This window comes from Phyllobates terribilis, unplaced genomic scaffold (assembly GCF_046119375.1).
Source record: "Phyllobates terribilis strain yellow unplaced genomic scaffold, ASM4611937v1 Scaffold_4__5_contigs__length_816908805, whole genome shotgun sequence".
Taxonomy (NCBI): Eukaryota; Metazoa; Chordata; class Amphibia; order Anura; family Dendrobatidae; genus Phyllobates; species Phyllobates terribilis.
The window spans coordinates 531,514,122-531,535,430 of NW_027362764.1; the positions used below are offsets into that span (position 1 = coordinate 531,514,122).

A 21,309-nucleotide genomic window follows, 5' to 3' on the forward strand; every position below is an offset into this window, starting at 1 on the left:
AGTATCAGAGAGTACAACTGTGTGGAAGGCCCAAACTCTATAATTCAGGATCGCACTTGCGCCCTGGCAAGCAGGAAGCCGAGAGGCAGGGGAGCAGAGCACTCCTGATAGAGATCATGGGGTAACCCCTGTAACATCCGTTGCTTAAAGCTCTCCTAGTCTCCTAGATGATGCAATGAATCTTGGGTTCCTGTATGAGTGGACTGCAGAATGTCTCTTCTCTTTTGTGCATTATTATTATTATTGTGGAGAGGGAGCATCAGCTTACAGGATTATCTTTCACAGAAATCTGCACAGATGGTAGAATTGCTCAATGTCTGTCCGTCTCATTCCTCATGCTGAACAGACCTGTCTCTCCTACTCCTTAGCAGCGCAGTCCTGTTGTGGGCATCATACATTTACTCATCACATCATGTTCAGTATTATGTGTTAGCATGTTAATAAAGGGAATTACACATGTTCTAGTCCATAGAGATTTTCCCACCATACTTTTTGCTTTGGTTCTGCCTTTCCCTGCTTTTGGTGTCAATGTGGACTGACAACTGACTTTATTTTCAGTCGTGGGTTGCATTGATTCTCAAGGAAGATTCAGTCTTCAGTGGAGGCTTTATCCTTCCTAAGCTCTTCTTTGCTGATGTATGCACTTGTACGGGGAATTGAACCTGCTGCTGCAGTGAGCTCTGGTGGCCACCAGATGGTGCTGTAAGCTTGACAGATTGACTTAAGCGGGTTGCTTCCTCCAGGTATCTGTTGCGTTTGCCTGTTTGGTAGTGTCCGATAGCGGTTATTGGAGTTTTTTTTTTCCTCAGAATTAACCGTTCTATAACCATGAGGCAACAGTAACTACAACTCCATGTTCCTAGGGTCATGCTATAATCCATGTTAAAAACTTCTAGAATTCCTGGCTGCAGACAATACAGATGTGATAACGATCATGCAATGTAACCATTTTTTTTCCTTTGACGACCTGTTGCCTCTATGTAGTGAAGAAATACTGTAGATTCTGTCAACTATAGTCATCAGAGCCTGGGCCGGAGTATATACATTTAGTATATATACAGTACATTGGCTTCTGTTATGTGGGGGGCTTCTGTTCTCCTTTTGGGAAGGCTCATCTGCTAAATGTGAAGTACTATAGGTAAAACCACTAAGGAGACCTGCGTGTTTTTTTATTTTTAATTAATCTGACCAATTTTATATAGTTTGTTTTAACTGTTTACTCTCCAGAAAGTCTAAAAAAGTTTAATCTATTTAAAATCATAACGCTCCGCTTTTCACGTCATCCAAATCTCATATGGCGTTTCTTGTTGGGCCAGTTTTGCCCATTTAGCACTATTTACATCACATTTGCCTTAATTTATTTTCTCACATTTAGCAAATAGTTTTTAAAATTATTTTTTTTTTGCTTTTATTTAATACAAAATAGTTTTGTAAATGATTTTTTTATATGCTGTTTATTAGGACACACTTTTTTTTTCTTTTCTGACCCACTAGAAGCTGAGTGTGTGTTGTTTCCAGGAACATTTGTTTGAAAGAAGCAAATGTGATTCCGAAGGAAACATACAAATCTAAAAGTCAGACATGTCTTTCTTGATCAGCAGCAAAGACAACAGCTAGCCCTTTAAGTCAGATGTTGTAAACTGACCTTTAAAAAAAAGGAAGGTCTGAGTAGTTTTCCACAAATGCTAATGGGCCAGAAAACATGTTTACTAAAGGCAGAAGAGAGGGCTGTTATGTGGCCACGGTCTCCAAACGTCCAGAAAGCCACTCTCATCCTGCGCTGTCTCAGTGTGCCTCCCAGGTCCAGGGTCAGAGCAGCACCAGCAGGCAGATAGGTGAGGGCTAAAGGTTTGAGAAGTCTGTGATGGCTCCGCTCACTCTGCATTTGTCTCCAAGGTACATCAGCCCAGGGGGGACAGGCAATCTCTGGTTCTGCTCATTTTCTATTATCCATGTGACTAGTCTCTGGCACGCTGGAGTCACTTTGATTTTCTTGATACACTGCTTGACAAAGCTGGGTGATGGCTGAAAAGTGGATCCAGCTGCTCTGAAAAGCGCACACCTGACATGCCAGTCCTGGTGCGGGCACATCACGGGGAGTGTTTTTTAATTCAATGTAATTTATGCATTCTCGCAGTCCTGTGTGTGCCTGGCCTGTCATCCCCAGCCCAGATGAAGGCTGACAGTTGTCATCTAGGGCCTGAAGGTAGCCTCACATAATGACACATTAGACATACTAATGATGTTTTCTTCTAGCATAATGTTTTCTTCTCAACTTCTCTCCTTTTTTTTTATTCCCCCTCCCTCCTCCTTCTATCAACCAAAGGAATGCTAAGGACACAGGCACGACAAGGAGACTACGTTTGCATTGAGTGCGGGAAATGTTTCACCCAGCCCAGCCACTTAAGGACCCATATGAGGTCTCACACAGGTACATCTTCTTTGCATTTTGGCAATCCGTATTCCAGCCGTATTCCTTCTAATATTGCAGATACTAACCTGTTCAAGCAGATGTATTGCTTTGGCTCCATGGACTTACTTGCATTGATTGCTTCTATACGTCTTTTGTTCTAGTTACCTACCTGAAAAATAACCTTTTATTGGTATTGATAAGAGGTCTTCTTGATCTTGGTATGGATGGTATTGAGCAATTAATACTCCCATTTAAGCATTACCGGCTGTAATTTTACGTCTTTTATTTGAGAATTTTTTCTTTTTTATGGGAAAGGTTAACTAAAGACCACAATGAGTATGAATGAATATGCAAGTGATTCATTTTGCCACAAGCGCACCGATATCCAGCTACTCGTCTCTGCATATCATTAACCCCTGTTTTACATGATCATCCTCCTCCTCATCACCACCACCTTATGCCAGTTTTGTTTTATGGCAAAATGCCCTCTGTAGGCTGGACAGTGACAAATGAAACCTAATTAATACTGCCATTTAATATCTGTTTGAAGCTACACCAGTTTGGTCTTTGCGACTATTAACATTGCAAGTTAGGTAGAGCTTAAAATGTGCTACGAGCGTTCTGTGACAGCTCCAGACTATTGGGCTTATGTGCAGAAGTGTGAATGATGCATACATAAGCCAGTCTGATGTGAAATGACAGAGGCCAAATGGTAAGTAATGCAAGTAGAGGGTCCCTTTACACACACACTGATAATTAATGTTGTCAGTGATTGCTTTCTTCAGCACTGAAATCTGAATTAAAAAGGGCAGTGGCCTTAGGCTGCCATTAGCACACACTCTCACTGAAAGTGTTACAGTAAATTGGTATGTACTGGCCACAGGCAAGTAACTGGTGTCTATTTTTTTTTCCTTCCCTCCCTTCCCTTTTTAATGTGGTTGAATTGTAATGGTCTCAATGATGTACACACACTAACGAAAGCTTCAATGCTCCTCTGTTTAACAAGACCCCTTGTTCCCACAGTGGTATTTGAGTCTAATGGACTCCGAGGTACTGAAGTTCACACCACCTCCGCAGATGCCCCAAAACAAGTATGTTATCAACTAATTGAGTGTTTGGTTTTTCTTATGATTGCTGGGGAGAAACGTTGCACAGTAGTACTCCTCAGTAAAGCACTGACCTTTCGTCATCTGCGTCAAGATGACCTTTTGCATATTTGCTCCATACTCAAACGTTTAATTTCTATTCTTATGTATGCATATATCTTTTTTAGAATCTAGCCAGTAACATACAAATCCCAAGTTTCCATGTTTTATAAAGCAAAGACTTAGTCTGTGTTTTTCTGAAGAGTATTTTTTCCCAACACATGAAGTCTGTAGAGCACCTCCGTATCCTGACCCTGCAGTTTCTGTGGACTCTGTGTGGTGGCGTGCCTTTCCTGTTTTCTACTGTCCAGTGTCTATCTATACAGGCTCCTTTTCCTCTTCCTCCTTACTTCTAGTCTAACCGCTTCTGTAGAGGAAATGTGAACACACTTCCGTGCTTGAATGTACCTGAAGCCATAGAAGAGCACAGAGAATATAGTCATTCAAAATGGTATAGCTGAAAGACCCCAAATTAGCACTTTTCTAATTAAAGGGGTTTTCTAGTTTCATGAAATAAAGCACATTAAATTATGAAAAATAATTTTCCAATATGCTTGGCATACGGATTCCTCGTAGTTTTCCAAGAATCTACTTTAGCAATGTATGAGAAAAATGTACGTCATGGTTGGATTCTAGTTCCTGTTCTGTGACATAAATATTTGTCATTGTGATCATGGCAGGGGCTATAAGAGCACCCGCAACTGCCGGGATCAGAAAGAACACCACTTCTGGGACACTACGTTGCTATGGCCCCTGGTTTGCCCTCTTTTATAGAACTGAACAGAGAGGGGTTGGGCAATAGTAAGTTTTAGGAACATTTCAAATTAAAAAAATGCTAATTCTTTCCTTACTAAAAAGTAAACCTATTAAAAAAAAAATTTGGAATATGGATGACATTAAGGCTCCGTGCCCACTATGCGTTTTTCTAGCGTTTTTGATGCAGAATTTCCGCAGTGGAAACGCTTTAAAAACGCTTGGTAATACGTGCCCCAATGGTCCCCAATGATAATCCGCATGTGCTGTGCACATGGTGCGGAAATTTCCGCTGCGAATTATCTTAGCGGAAAAATCCGCAGCATGTCCATTATTTGTGCGTTTCTGCATGCGGATTTGACTTAACAATGCATTTGAAAAACGCATGGCAAATCCGCAAGTAAAAACTCTTCAAAAAACGTGTGTAAAATCCGCATGTGTTTTTACTGGCAAGGACATGCAGAAATGCTGCAGAAATTTTCTGCATTGTGGGCACATAGCCTAAAACTAATGATAAAAAAAAATCATGTAAAACTGAAAAAACATAAAAATAAACCTACCCCCTTTAAAAAATAATAATAAAAAATGGCTAATGCAAAAACTAAAACAGGTGGGTTGTTGAAAGGTTAAATAAGAGCCTTAATTGAATGAATTGAACTCTGTACTTGCCATGTAATAAGCCATGCACTGAGTGCTTGGTTATCTATGGCAATCCCATAGAGCGTAAACTGAGCATATGTTCAACCACCACTCCATTTAAATGGGGGGACAGAAGTCCCCCATACTGACCATCGATGGAGTTCCAGTGGTGAATCCCCACTGATTATCTCTTTAAACAATGAAGATTCCCATTCAGTGTCTAAAAGCACAGATTACAATTTGTAAGAAGGGCTGTAGAATATTGTCTATTTTTTTATATAACGTAAATGGTGAAAAGGGAAAACCTGCCATAGCAAAGAAAACTTTTAGAAAGACCCATTCCCATTACATTACTTGGCATATGGAGATTCACATCGGTTCCTTCCAGTGGTGGCAGGAAAGCCAGGGTCTCTCATAGGTTTCCATGTAGGGTTCTTACTGCTTGTTTCATTCCTCACCTTTCCATCTTTTTTTTTTTTTTTTTTCTACGAGAAATATTTTCTCCAACAACCTAATGGTGTTCGCTATATGCACTGCCATCATCCCTATTTCTTTGCAACCAATACTTTAGTCTAAGTCTTTTAGATTAACAAAATATTCTGACAGGTTTGTTAGTCTACCAGAATTCTGTGAATGTGCAGACCACTAGCCCACAATTTTTATTTTTTTTTATTTTATGAACCTTTATTGTGAACTTTTTTCCCTTCTTCCTTTTTCGTCTTGCTATATTTGGTTTGGTCTTTTTGGGATGTGAATTATTTCTTTGGACAATTAGAACACATTGAGTACTACTAAGGTTTGAATGTGAGTTATGGATGAAGTGCAGTGTTTACCGGAATGAGAACCGTACAATGAATGAAATAGGAGATTTAGTTGCCCTCACTGTTTGTTCCTCTGCAGTTATTTCTACATGATCCAGAACCAGAAACCCTGACGTCCCACCCTTTTAGCTAATCTTCCTATGTCCGGCTGGGCACGACAGAGAGGCTTGTGCTACTGCCAGTAGTCTTACAGCCACACACAGTAGAAAGGGGGACATGGCTGAGCTTCTAAGACACAGCATACATTTCTTTATCTAGCCTACACCATGTTCTAAATTATTATGCAAATGCTATTTTTCTCTGATTTTTCCGTATTGGTCGATGCAAATGAGTCCGTATAATGTCCAAATCATCAACCGTATAAATCTAATTTTATTGGACAAACCTCCAAATGAAAACAGTATTTTTTTTTTTCAAAACTAAAACAACTCAAAATGCTCTGTTGCAAATGATTACGCACAACAGAGTTTCCAAACATTTTGATTGTAAAGAAATAAAAACGGTCATTTGTGGCATTAAGAGGTAACATGAAAGTTTTTTCGATCAAAAACATCTTAACAGGCCAAGCTGCATATTAACATGGATCCCCTTCTTTGATTTCACATTCTTGCATTCATTGAACTTGTGAGTTTTTGGATAGCTTCTGCTTGAATTTATTTGCAGGATATCAAAATCGCCTCCCAGAGTTGCTGCTTTGATGTGAACTGCTTTCCACCTACATAGATCTTTTTCTTGAGAATAATCCAAAGGTTCTCCATAGGGTTGAGGTCAGGAGTTAATGGAGGCCACACTGAGTTTCTCTCCTTTTATGCCCATAGCAGCTAATGACTCAGAAGTATTCTTTGCAGCATGAGATGGTGCATTGTCATTGTACCGTGGAAGGAAGTGGTCAGTCAGAAACTCTATATACTTTGCCGAGGTTCTTTTCACACATTCAGGGATCCTAAAGGGGCCTACCAGCTCTCTCCACATGATTCAGGCCCAAAACATGACTCTGCCACATCCTTGCTGACATTGCTGCCTTGTTGAGACATGGTGGCCACCTACCAACCATCCCCTACTCTATTCATCTGAACCATCCTAGGTTGCACAACACTCATCAGTAGTGATGAGCGAGCATACTCGTTTAACCCTTTCGCCGAGCATGCTTGGGTGCTTTCTGAGTATCTTCGGTGTACTCGTATATTAAGTTCCAGTCCCTGCGTCTGCATGATTCTTGGCTGTTAGTCAGCTTCAACACATGTGAGGATTTCCTTACAAACAAGCAATCTCTGCATGTATTGAGGCTGACTAACAGCCATAAATCATGCAGATTCAGTGACTTGAACTTAATATACGAGCACGTTGATGATACTTGGAAAGCACCCAAACGTGCTCGGCGAAAGGGTTAAACGAGCACGCTCACTCATCACTACTTATCAATGAACAAGACTATTTAAAATTAGTCTTCATGTAATATTATGGCCCACTGCAACTGATTCTGCTTGTGAGCACTGTTTAGGGGTGGGTGAATAGTAAGCTTATACACAACTGCAAGCCTGTAGAAGATCCTACACCTTGAGGTTCGTGGGACTCCAGAGGCACAAGCAGCTTCAAATACCTGTTTGCTGCTTTGTAATGGTATTTTAGTAGCTGCTCTCTTAATCTGATAAATGTGTGGCAGAAAGCTTCCTCATTATGCCTTTATCTGCACATACCCATCTGTGCTCTGTATCAGCCACAAATCTATTCACAGTATGATGATCATGCTTACATTTTTGGGACATATCTAATATTTTCATACCTTGTCCGAGGCATTGGACTATTTGACAACAATAGAGAGATTCTTTTTCATTCTTTTATTACTTGAAAACTGTGGCCTGCTTAGTAATGTAGAAAGTCCTTAAGTAGTTTTCCTTTAATTGGGCTCACTTGGCAAACTAATCATCACAGGTGTTTGAGATTGATTTCAGTGATCCAAAGAGACTGGGACACAATACCATCCATTAGTTTATTTGAAAAATAAAAAATTACATCTTTATGACACTTAAATCCAATTTGCATAATAATTTAGAACTTGGTGTATATGGACATTGGGCACATGCACACTGCACATTCAGGAGCCTTTATAAACTTTCATTCTAGATCTGTTAGCATTAATTTAGAATTGCTCCCTCCTTTGCTGATAAACCAGCTTCCACTATTCTGGAGGAAGGCTTTCTAGGAGATTTTTGTAAATGTCTGTGGGAATTTTTGGCCTGCTATCCAGAACAGTATTTGAGGTCACACTGATGCTGGACAAGAAAGAATGACTCAATTTCTCTGTACTAGTTCATCCTAAAGGTGTTCGTTGGGATTGAGGTCAGGGCACTGTTTGGACCAATCAAGTTTTCTCACACCAAACGCTCCAAACCATGACTTTTTGGATCTTCTCTTGTGCACTGGGGTACAATCGTGCTGTAATAGAAAAGGGCCTTCCCCCAAACTGTTCCCACAAAGAAGCATAAAATTGTTCAAAATGTTTTGGTATGCTAAAGCATTAAGATTTCGTCACACTAGAACTAAGGGTACTAGGTTAGCCGCTGGAAAACTACCCCGTATCCCTTTTCCACCAAACTTTATAGTTGGCACAATGCAGTCAGGCAGGATACCTCCTGTCCTTTGACAAACGCGGACTTGTCCATCAGACTGTCAGATAGAGAAGTGAGATCTGTTACTCAGCAGAACACATTTCCACTACTCCAGAGTCCAGTGGCAGAATGCTTTACTCCACTCCATCTGATAAAAGGGTGTAACTTTTTTTGGTCTGCCACTTTGTGTGATTTCTAAATGCTTCCACTTTTCAATAATATCACTCAATTTGATCTTGGAAAATCTTCTCCTATATATTCCATGAACTGACTTATCACAACTGTTACATCCTATTACAGTACAGTGATCTTTTTAGAATGATTCATTTTTTCACAAATATTTGTAAAGGCAGAAATGTTTGAAAAAGCAGACTACATGACTAGGTGCTTGATTTTATACACTTATTCTAATGTGACTAAATGAAAAACGGTGATTAAATGGGCTTTTCAGGAATGTAATAAAATGACCCATCGCATAATTCAAACGGTGGCCCGTCCTAGTAACGTGTCAACATGGGCTGCAGTCTGAAGAAACACTGCTCCTAAGACCTGTGTCTCAACTTGACAGGCACTGTATTGTAAACACACATACCTCGGTTTGCCTAGGAGAAGAAATCTCCTCGGCTGACTGATCAGAGGACTGAAGCTCAGAGATCTTCTTCTTTTTTTTTAATGTGGTCAGTCAGTCAAAGAGCAGATTTATTTTGTTTCCTGTCATAGCTCTTCTCTGGCAGCTCACCTTTGTGTGCTTATGATACAGCTCCTCTGTCAGTTGAGACACAGGTCTTGGAAAACTCCTTTTAAGAAGTGTGTCCCAATTATTTTGTGCATATATTGTTTTTCTCAGTTTTCATTACAATGTGAAACAAAATGGGATAAAAGTAGGTTAAGTGAGGTGTTGCTGGAATTTTTCTTGTACTTTAAGTTTCCCATTGTTTGAGCCAGAGAGTTTGACTAAAATATTTTGGGTTATATCTAAACTTCTGTTGCAAAAAAAGTCTTTGCTATTGCTTCTTAAAGTGGTTTTTCCATTTCAGAAAGCCTCCATTCCCCGACTGCAGTTTTTTTTTAAAAAAAAAACACAAACCTATGCTATGCTTACCCTCTTTGGGTCCAGCGCTGAGTCTCCGCCACTGCTTATGGTATCGTGCAGCCAATAACAGCTCAGCGGCTTTGCCCAAGTTGATGGCATGAGGCGTTTAGCGCCATTGAGCTCAGTTATCAAGTTCAGAGCTGAGCTATCAACATGACGTCAGCGCTGCAGATGATATCCGGCATCGGGAGCAGCGGCGGAGACTCAACAGTGGACCTTAGCAATGTGAGGGAGGCTCAGTTTGTGACATGTTAGTTAGGATTGTTGCTGCATGCCAGCTCTGTTCATAGTGAAGATTGGATAAAGTTTAGATTCAATGAAAGAGATAAAATTGTAGTGTCATCCAAACATAGAAACATTTTAGATTTGATTCATTAGTTTATTTTAATTGTCACCGTATTCACTACTCATTATGCAAACCTTTATTTCCATATTATTAATGTAGACTGTTACCAGAACTTTTATTATGGTTGCTGTTTGGTTGTCAAATTTAGAAAACTCCTTATCATAAATCTTTTAATTATGGTTCATGTTGAGTTGATTGAGGTTTTCCCTCTTCAGGACCCTCATCTATTAGGCGAAGCATATGGTGGAACTCTATCTTTAGGCACAAAAACCCTTTATAACATGTGGAAAAAATGGAAAAGTTTTAGATTGTGAAGATTACGGGTAGCTCAATTACTGACAAGCGATGTACGTTGATTAGGATTGGTTTATTAATATGATAATGTTGGTTAAATTGTGTGTATTTTTTAAAGCAACCTGTCAGTAGGATTGTATATCAATTCAAATGCCGATTTCTCAGTAACAGAAGAACTTTCTGGCCATGTAAAGGCATTGCTGGGCTTGTCTATGAAAGAGCTACATGCGCGTATAAATAGTTTGGGGGGTGAATTCCTTAGAACTATTATGTGAATCCTAAAAAAATAAGAAGCCTCCTAACTTGCATTAAATAAAATAGGACAACACCTTGAACATCTGCTTAAAAAGACCCACAAAACAATGATTTTTTTTTGCAATATATGAATTTTATATTCTACAGTATTTACATACTGGATGCGGTCTTTGGCAATGCTCGCTACACAGTATAACAGAGCATGATTCACAAGAGAGCAAATACTGATGGGGTTTGTGTAGCAGGGATACCCTATAATATGTTTAGACCTCTCTTGGTATGAGCTATGCACTTGTGCCATCAGATTTTTTTTTCTGAATATAAATAAGAATATTTACATTCCCAATGAAAAGCAGGTACCAGGAAATTTGAGGAATTAACAAAAAAAAGTATATTTTGAAAATTGCATAGCTTCTTAAGTGAACGGATATATTTCATAAAGCCACAAAACCATCTTTAGCATCAATATAAATGTTTGTAACTAATAAGGTAGATATCCACACTTTTATGACCAATAATAATTTTGTTACTTATTATTTTACATAGTCACAGAAATAAAACCATTGTATAACCAATGTTATTTAGTAAAGTATTTTTGTCATTGTTTAAAGCTGGTTCTTTGTGTAACAACAGAGATTTTTATTTTTAATAATAAGCCACTTGTGGGCTGTGGAACAATTTTTTATTTATTATTTTTGCCGATTGGGCTGACCTCTAGTGGCCAAGGAGAAAAATGCAAAATAAAAAAATAATCCGTTTTATATGGTCTATTTTTTTATTCCAACTTTCATGGACCTTTTCATGTTAGATATTTCATAATGGTTTAAAGCATAGTTAGCAAAAAATAATCTCAAGACAAAAATTGGCTACTGGGTAAATCAAAGTTATGTTCAATATTATATAGATTTGCATTTTTGATTATATTTTTTTCCTCCTAATTTTATAAATCACTATCTGTTTCGTTTTCATTGGCAACTGGGATTCGCATGCAGAATTACACTAATGTATCTCCTATAAACGGAAATCTCTGGATCCTCCATTTACAATAGGTGATGGACCCCGTTCACTTCGTCTCCCTCCCTGTACAATGACCTCTGCACAGGTCACAGATCATGCCTAGAAAACTCTCCTGTGTAAGTCAATGAACGTCTCCGACTGCTGTTTCATACGCCTATATGGCTGCTTGAAAGCATATCTCTTAAGTGCTGAAACAAGAAAAATGGCTGCCACAAGCCATGTATAAAAAGTTGGATGGTGTGCATAGCTGAAAAGCGCACACTGCCTCTGTGTGCTTAGATCTCTTAATGCTGTTAACAGCAGCTCAGTCAAGATGGCTGCTCCAATAATCGTATACAGAAAGAGTAAAAGATTCTACAAATAGAATAAAAAACAGACAATAGAAGGTCGATGATACATTCCCTTAAATTACGGCAAAATTTGACTTCCAGTGTCGACACTTACAAAAACAGTGTAACTGGAACTACCAGCCGAACTTATACAAAATGCATAGCCTTGGCAGGATTACATTGTAGCTAACACTCTGGTAGGGTTCTGTAGGGCTTTGTTGTATTTGCCAGATCTCTATGCAGTCAGTGCATCCACAGGCTACAAAGTAAAATATTTTAAACTCCTTAATGACCGAGCGATTGTCCTTCATTTTTTGATTCCCTCTCTTCCAAAAGTCATATTTTCTGTTGACCTAGCCATATTCCTTTGTTTTGCAGAACGAGCTGTACTTTTGAATGACCCCATTCATTTTACCATATTGTATCATGAAAAAATAAATGCGATCAGATGGTGAATTTTGATTCCGCGATTTTGTTTTTTTGGTTTTGCTTTTATTGCATTCATTGTACAGTGAAAATGACCCAGCAACCTGATCCCTCAAATCAGTAACATTACAATGATGCCAAACTTTTATTTTTTTTTTAATTTAATTCACGGAACTATGAACGTCTACTCTGACAGTAATAATACTTTCAAGCCCTGGGCTGCAATGGCAATCGACTGGCACCCCGCAATTGCGTTCTTGGGGGGGAGTGATGGGAGTGCACTGCATACACCCGTGCCTGGTGTGTGGCTTACATGTGTGTTACCTGTCAAGAGAGGGTTAAATTGTTAAAGTTGCATACATTTTAATTTCTCTTTAAACAAAGGAGTGTTTGCCACAACATTGTCTTTTTTTTATATATATAGCTTTTCAAATTAGACCAATTTTAAAAGTAAATTATGTGGGTTCTGACCTTTTTGAGAGCTGACACTTATGTGCTGTCTCTTCACTCACCTAAATGGGGCTCTTAGTAAAACACCTTTCCAGTGCTAAAGTCTATTGAGAGATCTCTTATCCTGCTCTTAAAGCACCACTCCAGTGTGTATTTTTTCAGCCCTGGAGTGGCGCTTTAAATGTAAGCCCCCTGTCATATACTCGCCCTCCGACGTCTTCACTGTTTTTCAGCAGTACTCCGGTCCTGTGGCGCCATCTTGTGGTGGTAGCCAGAGGAGGCGCTCATAGACTTGTATTGAAAAGTGACCTCTGAGCAGCTCCAAGAAACACTGGAGCTGCCAACAGGTCACTTTTTGCCCTAGACTGACGGGAGTGACTCTGGAAAACAATGAAAATGCCGGAATGTGAATATCAGACACGGGGCGGGGGACTTACATTTAAAGCACCACTCCAGCAGTGCAATAAAAAAAGAAAAAAGGCTAGAGTGCTGCTTTATATGAGAACCACTTAAGATTTATCTACCGATGATACAATTTTTGCATTGCAACAGAACCATTGTCTTGCACTAAACATGATGCTGCCTCAATGTTAATGAGACAGCAGATTGTTTGGGTGTTTTTTTTTATTATTTTATTTTGGTTTTTGATAGCATTTGTTCCTTTATTCTGCAACAGACTAATCAAGAATCACAGGGATTTTTGTTCCTATATGAATTGTAAGAATCTTAGAATATTTGAGATCCTTAGTTATTTGTTTCCTAGAGTGCGTTTTCTTATATTGTAGTACAGTAATACTCTTCACGGTTTGCACATGTACACTTCGAAATAAAAAGGCAGCGAAAACTCTCCATATTAATTTATAATGTGATTCGGAAGAAATGTATATTTTACAAATTACTGTTTTGTTTTCAGGTATGGGGTATGCATAATCCATTCTTTCCCAACTTGCAAGTGTTATATTTAAAGCACCACTCCAGCAAGTTTGTTTTTTACTGCTGAAGTGGTGCTTTAAACGTAAGTCCCCTGCCCGCAGTCATATACTCACCCTCCGGTGTCTTCACCATTTTGCGGTGCTCATCCGGTTCCACGGCGCCATCTTGTGAGCGCAGCTTCTGACTGGCTTGAGCTCAGAAGATACATCACGCTCTCAATGGCTCCCATAGACGTGCATTGGTTAATGACCTCCCATAGACGTGCATTGGTTTATGACCTCCGACTCTCTCTATGAAACACTGGAGCAGCTGGCAGGTCACAAACAGCAGGAGACGGACCGGAGCGACGGGAAAAAGCGCTGGAAGGGCAGTATCAGACAGGGGACTTGCATTTAAAGCACCACTCCAGCGGTGATATAAAAAAAACAAAAAACGCTGAAGTTGTGCTTTAATCAGTTTTGATGCAGTATGGTCACTGTAATAGACTATGAGCTAATATATGGAAACCTATATTCATTGGCAAGAAATTGGGATTTTGAATCCATGTAAATTTGTGTGCAAATGTATTTTACTGTTCACTACAATCTAATGTCATACATAAGCCACACTAATTTGGGTATATATCTGAATTGGTTGATAATTATAATGTATATAATGAAAATGTGCATGTGTCAGCCCCCTTCCAGCAGTGGCATGTTTAAGTAAGTAGGACGGGAGCATTTCTCAGCCCTAAATATAATTTGCCTGGCTGGTTTCCTTTTGATTCCAAATGATTTTCCCTTTCTAATTAACTCTACATAAGGTTAATGTATTAATTAAACATTAAGCTTGCCATGTTATGTTAGGAACATGGCATTGTTCTGTGATGTTCAGAATGTCATTGTTGAACAGTTCTATGAAGGCTTCAGGCTCGCATTAGTTCACATTTGCCGTGCTTCTCCCTGTACTTAGCACCTCCTATTTGTTCCTCATTGTGATTCTTTATGGAAATCGGTACAAAGCCTGTGAGGTTTTGACAGTTCTTTGTGTGAGAGTAATACTTTACTTCTCTTCTTTCTGTGGACACACATTGAACCTTTTTCTTTGATGATCACTTTTACATCTCCCTTTGCTTTTGTACTTTCCTGTTATCTGTTCTTCTTTCATTCTCCTTTCCTCATTGTGACCTCAGCATCATACTGTTATTTTCCAGGTCACTTATGGTAAAGGGAAACCTGTCAGCTGGATTTTGCTCCACCATATTATGGAGTTCTTTAATGGCTGTACAAACACATTTTTAGTTTTGTGAGCTGATAATGATTACTGCAGACGATGAACTTTTAATTCTATGCGTTCTATGTTATAACTAGTCTGGTTGAAATAGTAATAGGCCCTCTCACCACTGTCTGCTCTGTTGATTCATTCTTCCGGGGAAAGGGCAATGACCCTAGGTATACTTACGTCAGCTATAGCTGGGCATGTGGTCCAGGTCACTGAATGCCCAGGAATCAAGTCATCAGAGCAGATGGCAGGGACTGTGTGACTGTTGAGATAAATGGCTCTGCCCAAATGGCTGGCTACTACATAGTGCACACAATGGAAGAGCTCTTCTTCAAAGGCATCCTTTTCTGCCTCAAGAACTAAAACCATGTTAGTACAGCCATTAGAGACCCATAAAGTGGTTGAATCTTATAGTCAAAAACCCAGGTAACAGCTTCCCTTTAAGAATGTGATGTGAATAATGACATTTATTTAGATTTTGCACTAAATTTTGGTTGTTTTTCAGGATTTTTTTATGTAGTCAATTAACCTGTTACGCTGTGAAAAAGTGATGTTTCTTGTCTTTTCCTAGGGGAGAGACCATTCCAGTGCAGATATTGTCCATACAGTGCCTCTCAAAAAGGGAACCTAAAGACACATGTGCAGTGTGTGCACCGGGTACCTTTTGACAACAGCGAGTACCCAGATAAGCAGCTTCTTCAACCCCAAGGTGACAATCCCAACAGTTACATGGAGGAACAGCTGGAAAATTTGCCTTCAAATCATCAAGTCCCTGGGGCTCTTGTCCTAAAGTGAAGAAAACATTACTTGTGTCGACCTATCCCTAGTGCAGGAGTATATCTGTGCTACTTAACAATTTATACTAAATGAAGATGTAGGAGACAATACATCCATATCATTTTAATTCCTGTTTAGTTTAAAGTTTCAGACTTTGTGTTTTTACAAATGGCAGATGTTGAGATGACCTAAGACACTTGCTGATGCAGCAGATTTTCATCACACACTGGATGGAAGGAAAGGTACAGCATGACACCATGTGGACCATATGTAATTGTAAGCACTGATCTGTTACCTGCTTCAGAGGACTACTTGTGAGTATGACAAGGGCGTAACAGACGAGGCCCAAGAAATGCTTTGAATTCATCTACCACTGACTCACTAAAATGCATAGTGATATGCAGTTGCTCTATCTGAAGACCTCGCTAAGATGTTTCTGGTCTTGCATCTGAGAATGTTCCACGCGACGACCGAAATGAACACGTGACATTGTGCTCCAAGAACACTAATACAGGGGGGAAGCTTATTCATTTTACTCTCAGGACCTTTTTATAATAGGGCTACTTTCTTAATCCTACTCGTGAAAGATTATGCAAGTTACCATTTTTTTTTCTCCTTCCCTTTTGTTATTGCCACACATCCGCTGCAGATTTTAGTACTGTACTAGATAGAGGATTTAAACAATTAAAAAAAAGAAAAAAAATAAGATGCGCATGGACTAGCATGCATGAATTTCTCTCCCCACTGCAAAAACCACCCTTCTCCAAGCCGGTACCTTGAGAGAGGTCTTAAGATTATATATATATATATTTTTTCCTGTTTATAGCATGTTTAAAAAAAAAAAAAAAAAAAAGTTGTTTTTGTTGGTGGCATTCAGGTTGTGGGGGAAAATAAGATATAAAAAGCTTTATATACCTCTTCTGCAGCGACATTTTTTTGGTGGGGTGATGGTAAATAGAAGCAAGTGAAGCAGTGTGCTCCAGTTTAACCCTTCAGTCCAGCAGGCTGTGGTGCTGTGCAGTACTGACCGGGACTACACATTATTCCATAGATATAAATAATTGTTTCCCACTTATTGCTGTGACACTATGTGTTACAGCAATGCCTCGGAGTCTCAATTTTTGCACATATGATTTTATGCATTATCAAGAAAAGTTACTGCTGCCTTGAAAGAAAATGTTCTGTGAAAAAAAAAAAAAAAAATTGCAAAAGCTTTACTAGTGTTTTTTTTTTTCTTTTTTTTTTTTTTTTCTATTGTAACCTTTTATAAAGGCAGAAATGGGTATAAAAATCCTAGCATGCTAAATATATTTTTCAAAAGAAGCAATAATTTTACATGTACAGATATAAAGCTAACCTTTTAATACTGGTGAGAGCAACAGTTTACTTTGTACAATAAAGAATAGCTTTTTTTATAGTATCGGCTTCTAATAGAAATTTGGTTTAAAAAAATAAAAAAAATGCTTTTTTTTTTTTCCATGTGCGTGTTTTTTCAACAAATATTTTAATCTAGTTTATTGTTTTATTCCGGATCATACCAATATCTTTAAGGCAATATATGGTATACCAGAAAAAAAAATTTAGACCCTCCCCCATCTTTAGATTACACAATTTCCCCCTCAAATATTCCAATTTATTAAATCTGGATTCCACATTATTGCCTGGCTAGGTAATAGATTTGAGATGCTTTAGTTAGAAGTATTTCTTCAGGTTATGGATGCATTCCATGTCTTAACGTATATGAAAATATATGTATCATCCGGTTACATTTATCTCCATTTTCTTTCCATTAGAAGACTGCTCCTACCCTTTGTTTAATGTGAATGTTTGGAAAGGCATAGTGATTAAATGGTATAATATATGGTCTATTATTATCAAAACATTGAAAACATGACAACTATGGTATTAAACAGTCTCGCTTTCAGTGATCTTACAATTAAATAGAGGTCCTCTTTCATTTTGGCACAGACTTGAAGAACATCTGACAAATGGCAGGAAGCATGACTGTCACTGATGCTATGTTGGTATTAATCAGCAAAGTTTACAGCATCAGTGTTTCTTTATGGAGAACAACTGTAGGGGGAAATGATTGTAGGTAATTACATGCTGTGTACAGTTCAGAAAAAAAAAAGATTCACATAATTGAACAAGCATTAAAATAATCTCCACGGATCCTAACAACATATTTTTTTCCCTGTAATATCACCCTATTTAGTGGTGTAGCTTTTGTGCTCTTATTTTATCATCATCAGTATTGTGTTGATTTTGTTAATGTAGAAATCTGCTAGGTTATAGTATTTAAAAAATGATTTTTTTTTTTTGTTATTTATTTAGTCAACCTGTTTTGATCAGCTTTTAAAATTACTTTTGGCCTGACACACTCCTGTTAACCATCTGTGGACTGTTACATCAATTTTCCTACTACCTCTACCAATCTACTGTTTCTCACTCTTTTAACAGGTTATTTTTTACAGCGCTCTAATGTAATTTACACAATAAAGGGTTTGATTGTTTACACTGGACTTGTGTAGCCTCTTATTTTGCAACAATCCAATGGCAGTTTTTGCATTTCCTTGTAAAACTATTTACACATGGAGAAAATGCATAACGTAGTGAAAATACTATTGTACAGTAGAAAATAAAGGAAGGCAGAGGTTATAGGTCTGCATGTCACTCCCGAAGCAGAGGAACAGCAGGCAAAAAATCTATATTCTTGTTTTATTGTCAATGTGACGGGGCGTGGGACAGAGCAAGCACAGACAGCAGGCCGATGAACAATCCCACAACCTTTATTGGTACTAGGAGAATAGAACACCAAACTTAGCTGTAGTTCCTTAGTTAGTAGCCCAGAAAGGGACAAATCCGGGGGCGCCACCCGGTAATCCAATGCCAAGTACAATGCAACAACAGTCTCAGACTAAGTCCTCAAATCCAGCAGGGTGGCGAGAGATCACAATCCCATGTGGCAACTGATCCCCAATAGTCCAACGGATCTTCAATAGTCCATACACGGCTCCAGGATCTGGCCTCAGCAACAGTTTCTAGCCCTTCACACAGCACAGCATCAACTAACTAAAAAACGTGGCTTATTGTTCTCCTTCTCTTGGGATCAGCCCCCAGGTTGGGCAGAGATGTACACACCCCATCCCCTTAAACATGTACTACAGGTAACTGGAAGAATGAGGAATCTTCCAGAACTCCAGTCTCCAGCCAGTCTACAGAGTTATGTATTTAAGGGAAGCCCCCAGCAGAGAGGAACGAAGACACACAGGTCCCCACTAGATGCAGGACAGAAAATGTGAATATAGGCCCGAGTCCATGAAAACAGGCTGGAGGGGGTGGGGGGAACGACACTCTGTTACAGTCAATATAGGAGTTTGTCAAACAACGTGTTTTGGCAACAAACTGTGAATGAACATGTACAGACCCCAGGCATTTTTACCTATTTGGAATTGCTGCCACCAGGTAACACACAGGTAAAAATGCTACGGAACATGAATATATTCATTAACAAAACTGAGAATTATGAGAGGGAAGACAAACCCCAGGACTTGCCATAGACGCCTAGAGTAAGGTCTTTGAAGTGCCACATGAATTTGGATTGGACTCTCCACCTATTTCCTCAGTTGAGGCTGAACTACAGCACCATACAGATATCTGTTTACACTCACAACAATAGAAAGCTCTACAAAATGTAAAGACAACATCGCCTGAGTGAAGAAATCTTGTCGGTGTTGAAATTATATCGGCACAGTATCTGGAACCTATAGGATTGTTTTGAAAGGTGGACATCAACCAGAAGAGGTTTTCCATTTTATCTTGGCTAAAATGTTAAGCCACTTTGAAGCAAAGCATTGTTTATGAAAAATGTGGCCTACAGTGTTCTAAATCTGGGATGCACAGCCTTTTTTTGGTCCAAAGGCCACACTGTCCCAATCCCAATGACTTAAAAAAAAAAAAAAAAAAATTAAAGGTTTGCTTGCATGAATACAGCACCAGAACCATTGTCAGTACGTGAATACATGACTAAAACCTGGATGGATGCACCACCAAGATTGGTACTGTGATCAATTGTAATGTCCGGTCCGCCCCCCACCATATACACTTGTATCTCATGATCCTGTAGTATAGACACCATGATGAGTTTTCACACCTACAGCTAGTCTCTGTAGAATTCCCCTGCTTTTCTTAAGCACATCCTGAAGTGGTGTCATTTTAAAATTAATTTTATTTATTTGCTATTATAATGAATTATCTCCCATGCTGTGCCCTTGAATAAATAATTGCCCCTCACTGTTTCCTGTACAAAAATATGACCCTCACACTGTCCCTCTTATGATATATATTGCCTTTACACTGTCCCCCCTTATGAACTATAACCGCTGCAAAGTCTTTCCTTATGAACTGTGGCCTCCACGCTGTCCTTCCTCATGCTATTTACATTTTCAATGCCCCCCACCCTCTCATGTTGCCACTTGTTCATACTGTCCCACCACACTGCTCCATGTCTTCAACGAGCCCTCTCAGACTTTTCTCATCTTCAGCACACTGCCACCATTATTCTGTGCCCTCACACTAATATCATCTGTCTACAATAAAAGTCCCTGCATTTTTCAGCTCTGCATGTCGCTCACCTTCCCTGCCTTCTTCGCTGCTGAGGTCAGCGGCGTGATGACCTAATGTCTCCAATGCAAGTTGGGTGGGAGTTGACAAACACTCACTACTGTCACAGTGCTCAAGTCTTCAAATATATTCATGTCTGAAAGATGAATACAATTAAATAAGGGAACCGGCTTTCTACCGGTTTTCTGTGTGGGCATGTTGTGCAGGTCTGCTTTATATAGTGTTGCATCTCGCTACTCAACATTAAAATTGCAACACCAAGAACGAAAAGTCACGGAGTTGTTAAAAATCACATGAATGATAGACATGTTAATGTATATGTTAAATAAAAGAAACAAATTTTCAGTGTCACACCCAGTAATACTTGCACTTGCACATCTTGGCAATGAGGTTAATATGGGTTGTCGCAAATCATCAAGTACTGGTAGCTCCGTTTGCAATTGCCAACTGCTGACATCGCAGATGTGTTTGATGGGGGACCAGGTGGGAGATGCGTCAGGACATGGTAGTATATTTAGGCCATACAGGTTACTGACAGTAGCATGAGCAACATGCAGCATGACGGCATCTTTTTGTAAAATGGCTTCTGAGACTCTCTGGAGAAATGGCTGTACCACTGGTTCCACGACCAAATCAATGTAATGCCAAGCTGTTGTGCCTCGAATGAAGACTAGAACGGTGCGGCTATCATACAATGTCTCCCCACAGAATAACTCTTGCGAATAGGACAGGTGTGACGTTCCCTTGTGAAGGCCTTTTCATGGAGTTGCCCAGGTGGTCTTTCAGATGGTGTCTAGTAATACATTTTGTACTACAAGTTAATTTGAACATCATATAAAAAGCCTAATGTGTGAAACACTGTCCACTCAAACCATCAGAAGGCATTAGTATGATGTTGGGCCACAAGCCAGATGTTTAGCTACAGGTGCTCCATTGACCTCATGCAACCACAGTCAAAGGCTATTGTAGTGCAGAACAAGACTGCAATAGAGGTCTATCCTCTTCAGAGATAAGTCCTGCTTTTGTCTTGGATATGATAGTCTTACATCTTTCTGGAGACCACGTGGGCAATGCTATGAAGAAGGTTTCTTGAGGGAACATACAGTAGTGTTCAAATTAATAGCAG

The 21,309-nt window shown here is 39.2% G+C and overlaps 1 protein-coding gene across 5 annotated transcripts in view; it reads left to right on the forward strand.

Moving 5' to 3' along the window:
• ZNF516 (zinc finger protein 516) overlaps positions 1 to 18,077 on the forward strand; it is a 107,742-nt gene extending 89,665 nt beyond the window's left edge. For 4 of the 5 annotated variants that reach the window (XM_073678931.1, XM_073678929.1, XM_073678930.1 and 1 more), the window contains 2 exons: positions 2,327 to 2,431; positions 15,355 to 18,077. In XM_073678931.1, coding sequence (XP_073535032.1) covers positions 2,327 to 2,431; positions 15,355 to 15,578 — 329 coding nt within the window. In that variant the 3' untranslated portion in view covers positions 15,579 to 18,077. Of the gene's footprint in view, positions 1 to 2,326; positions 2,432 to 3,436; positions 3,505 to 15,354 lie in introns of all 5 variants that reach the window. The other variant, XM_073678932.1, reaches the window with a different exon arrangement.
• Positions 18,078 to 21,309: the final 3,232 nt, after the last annotated feature.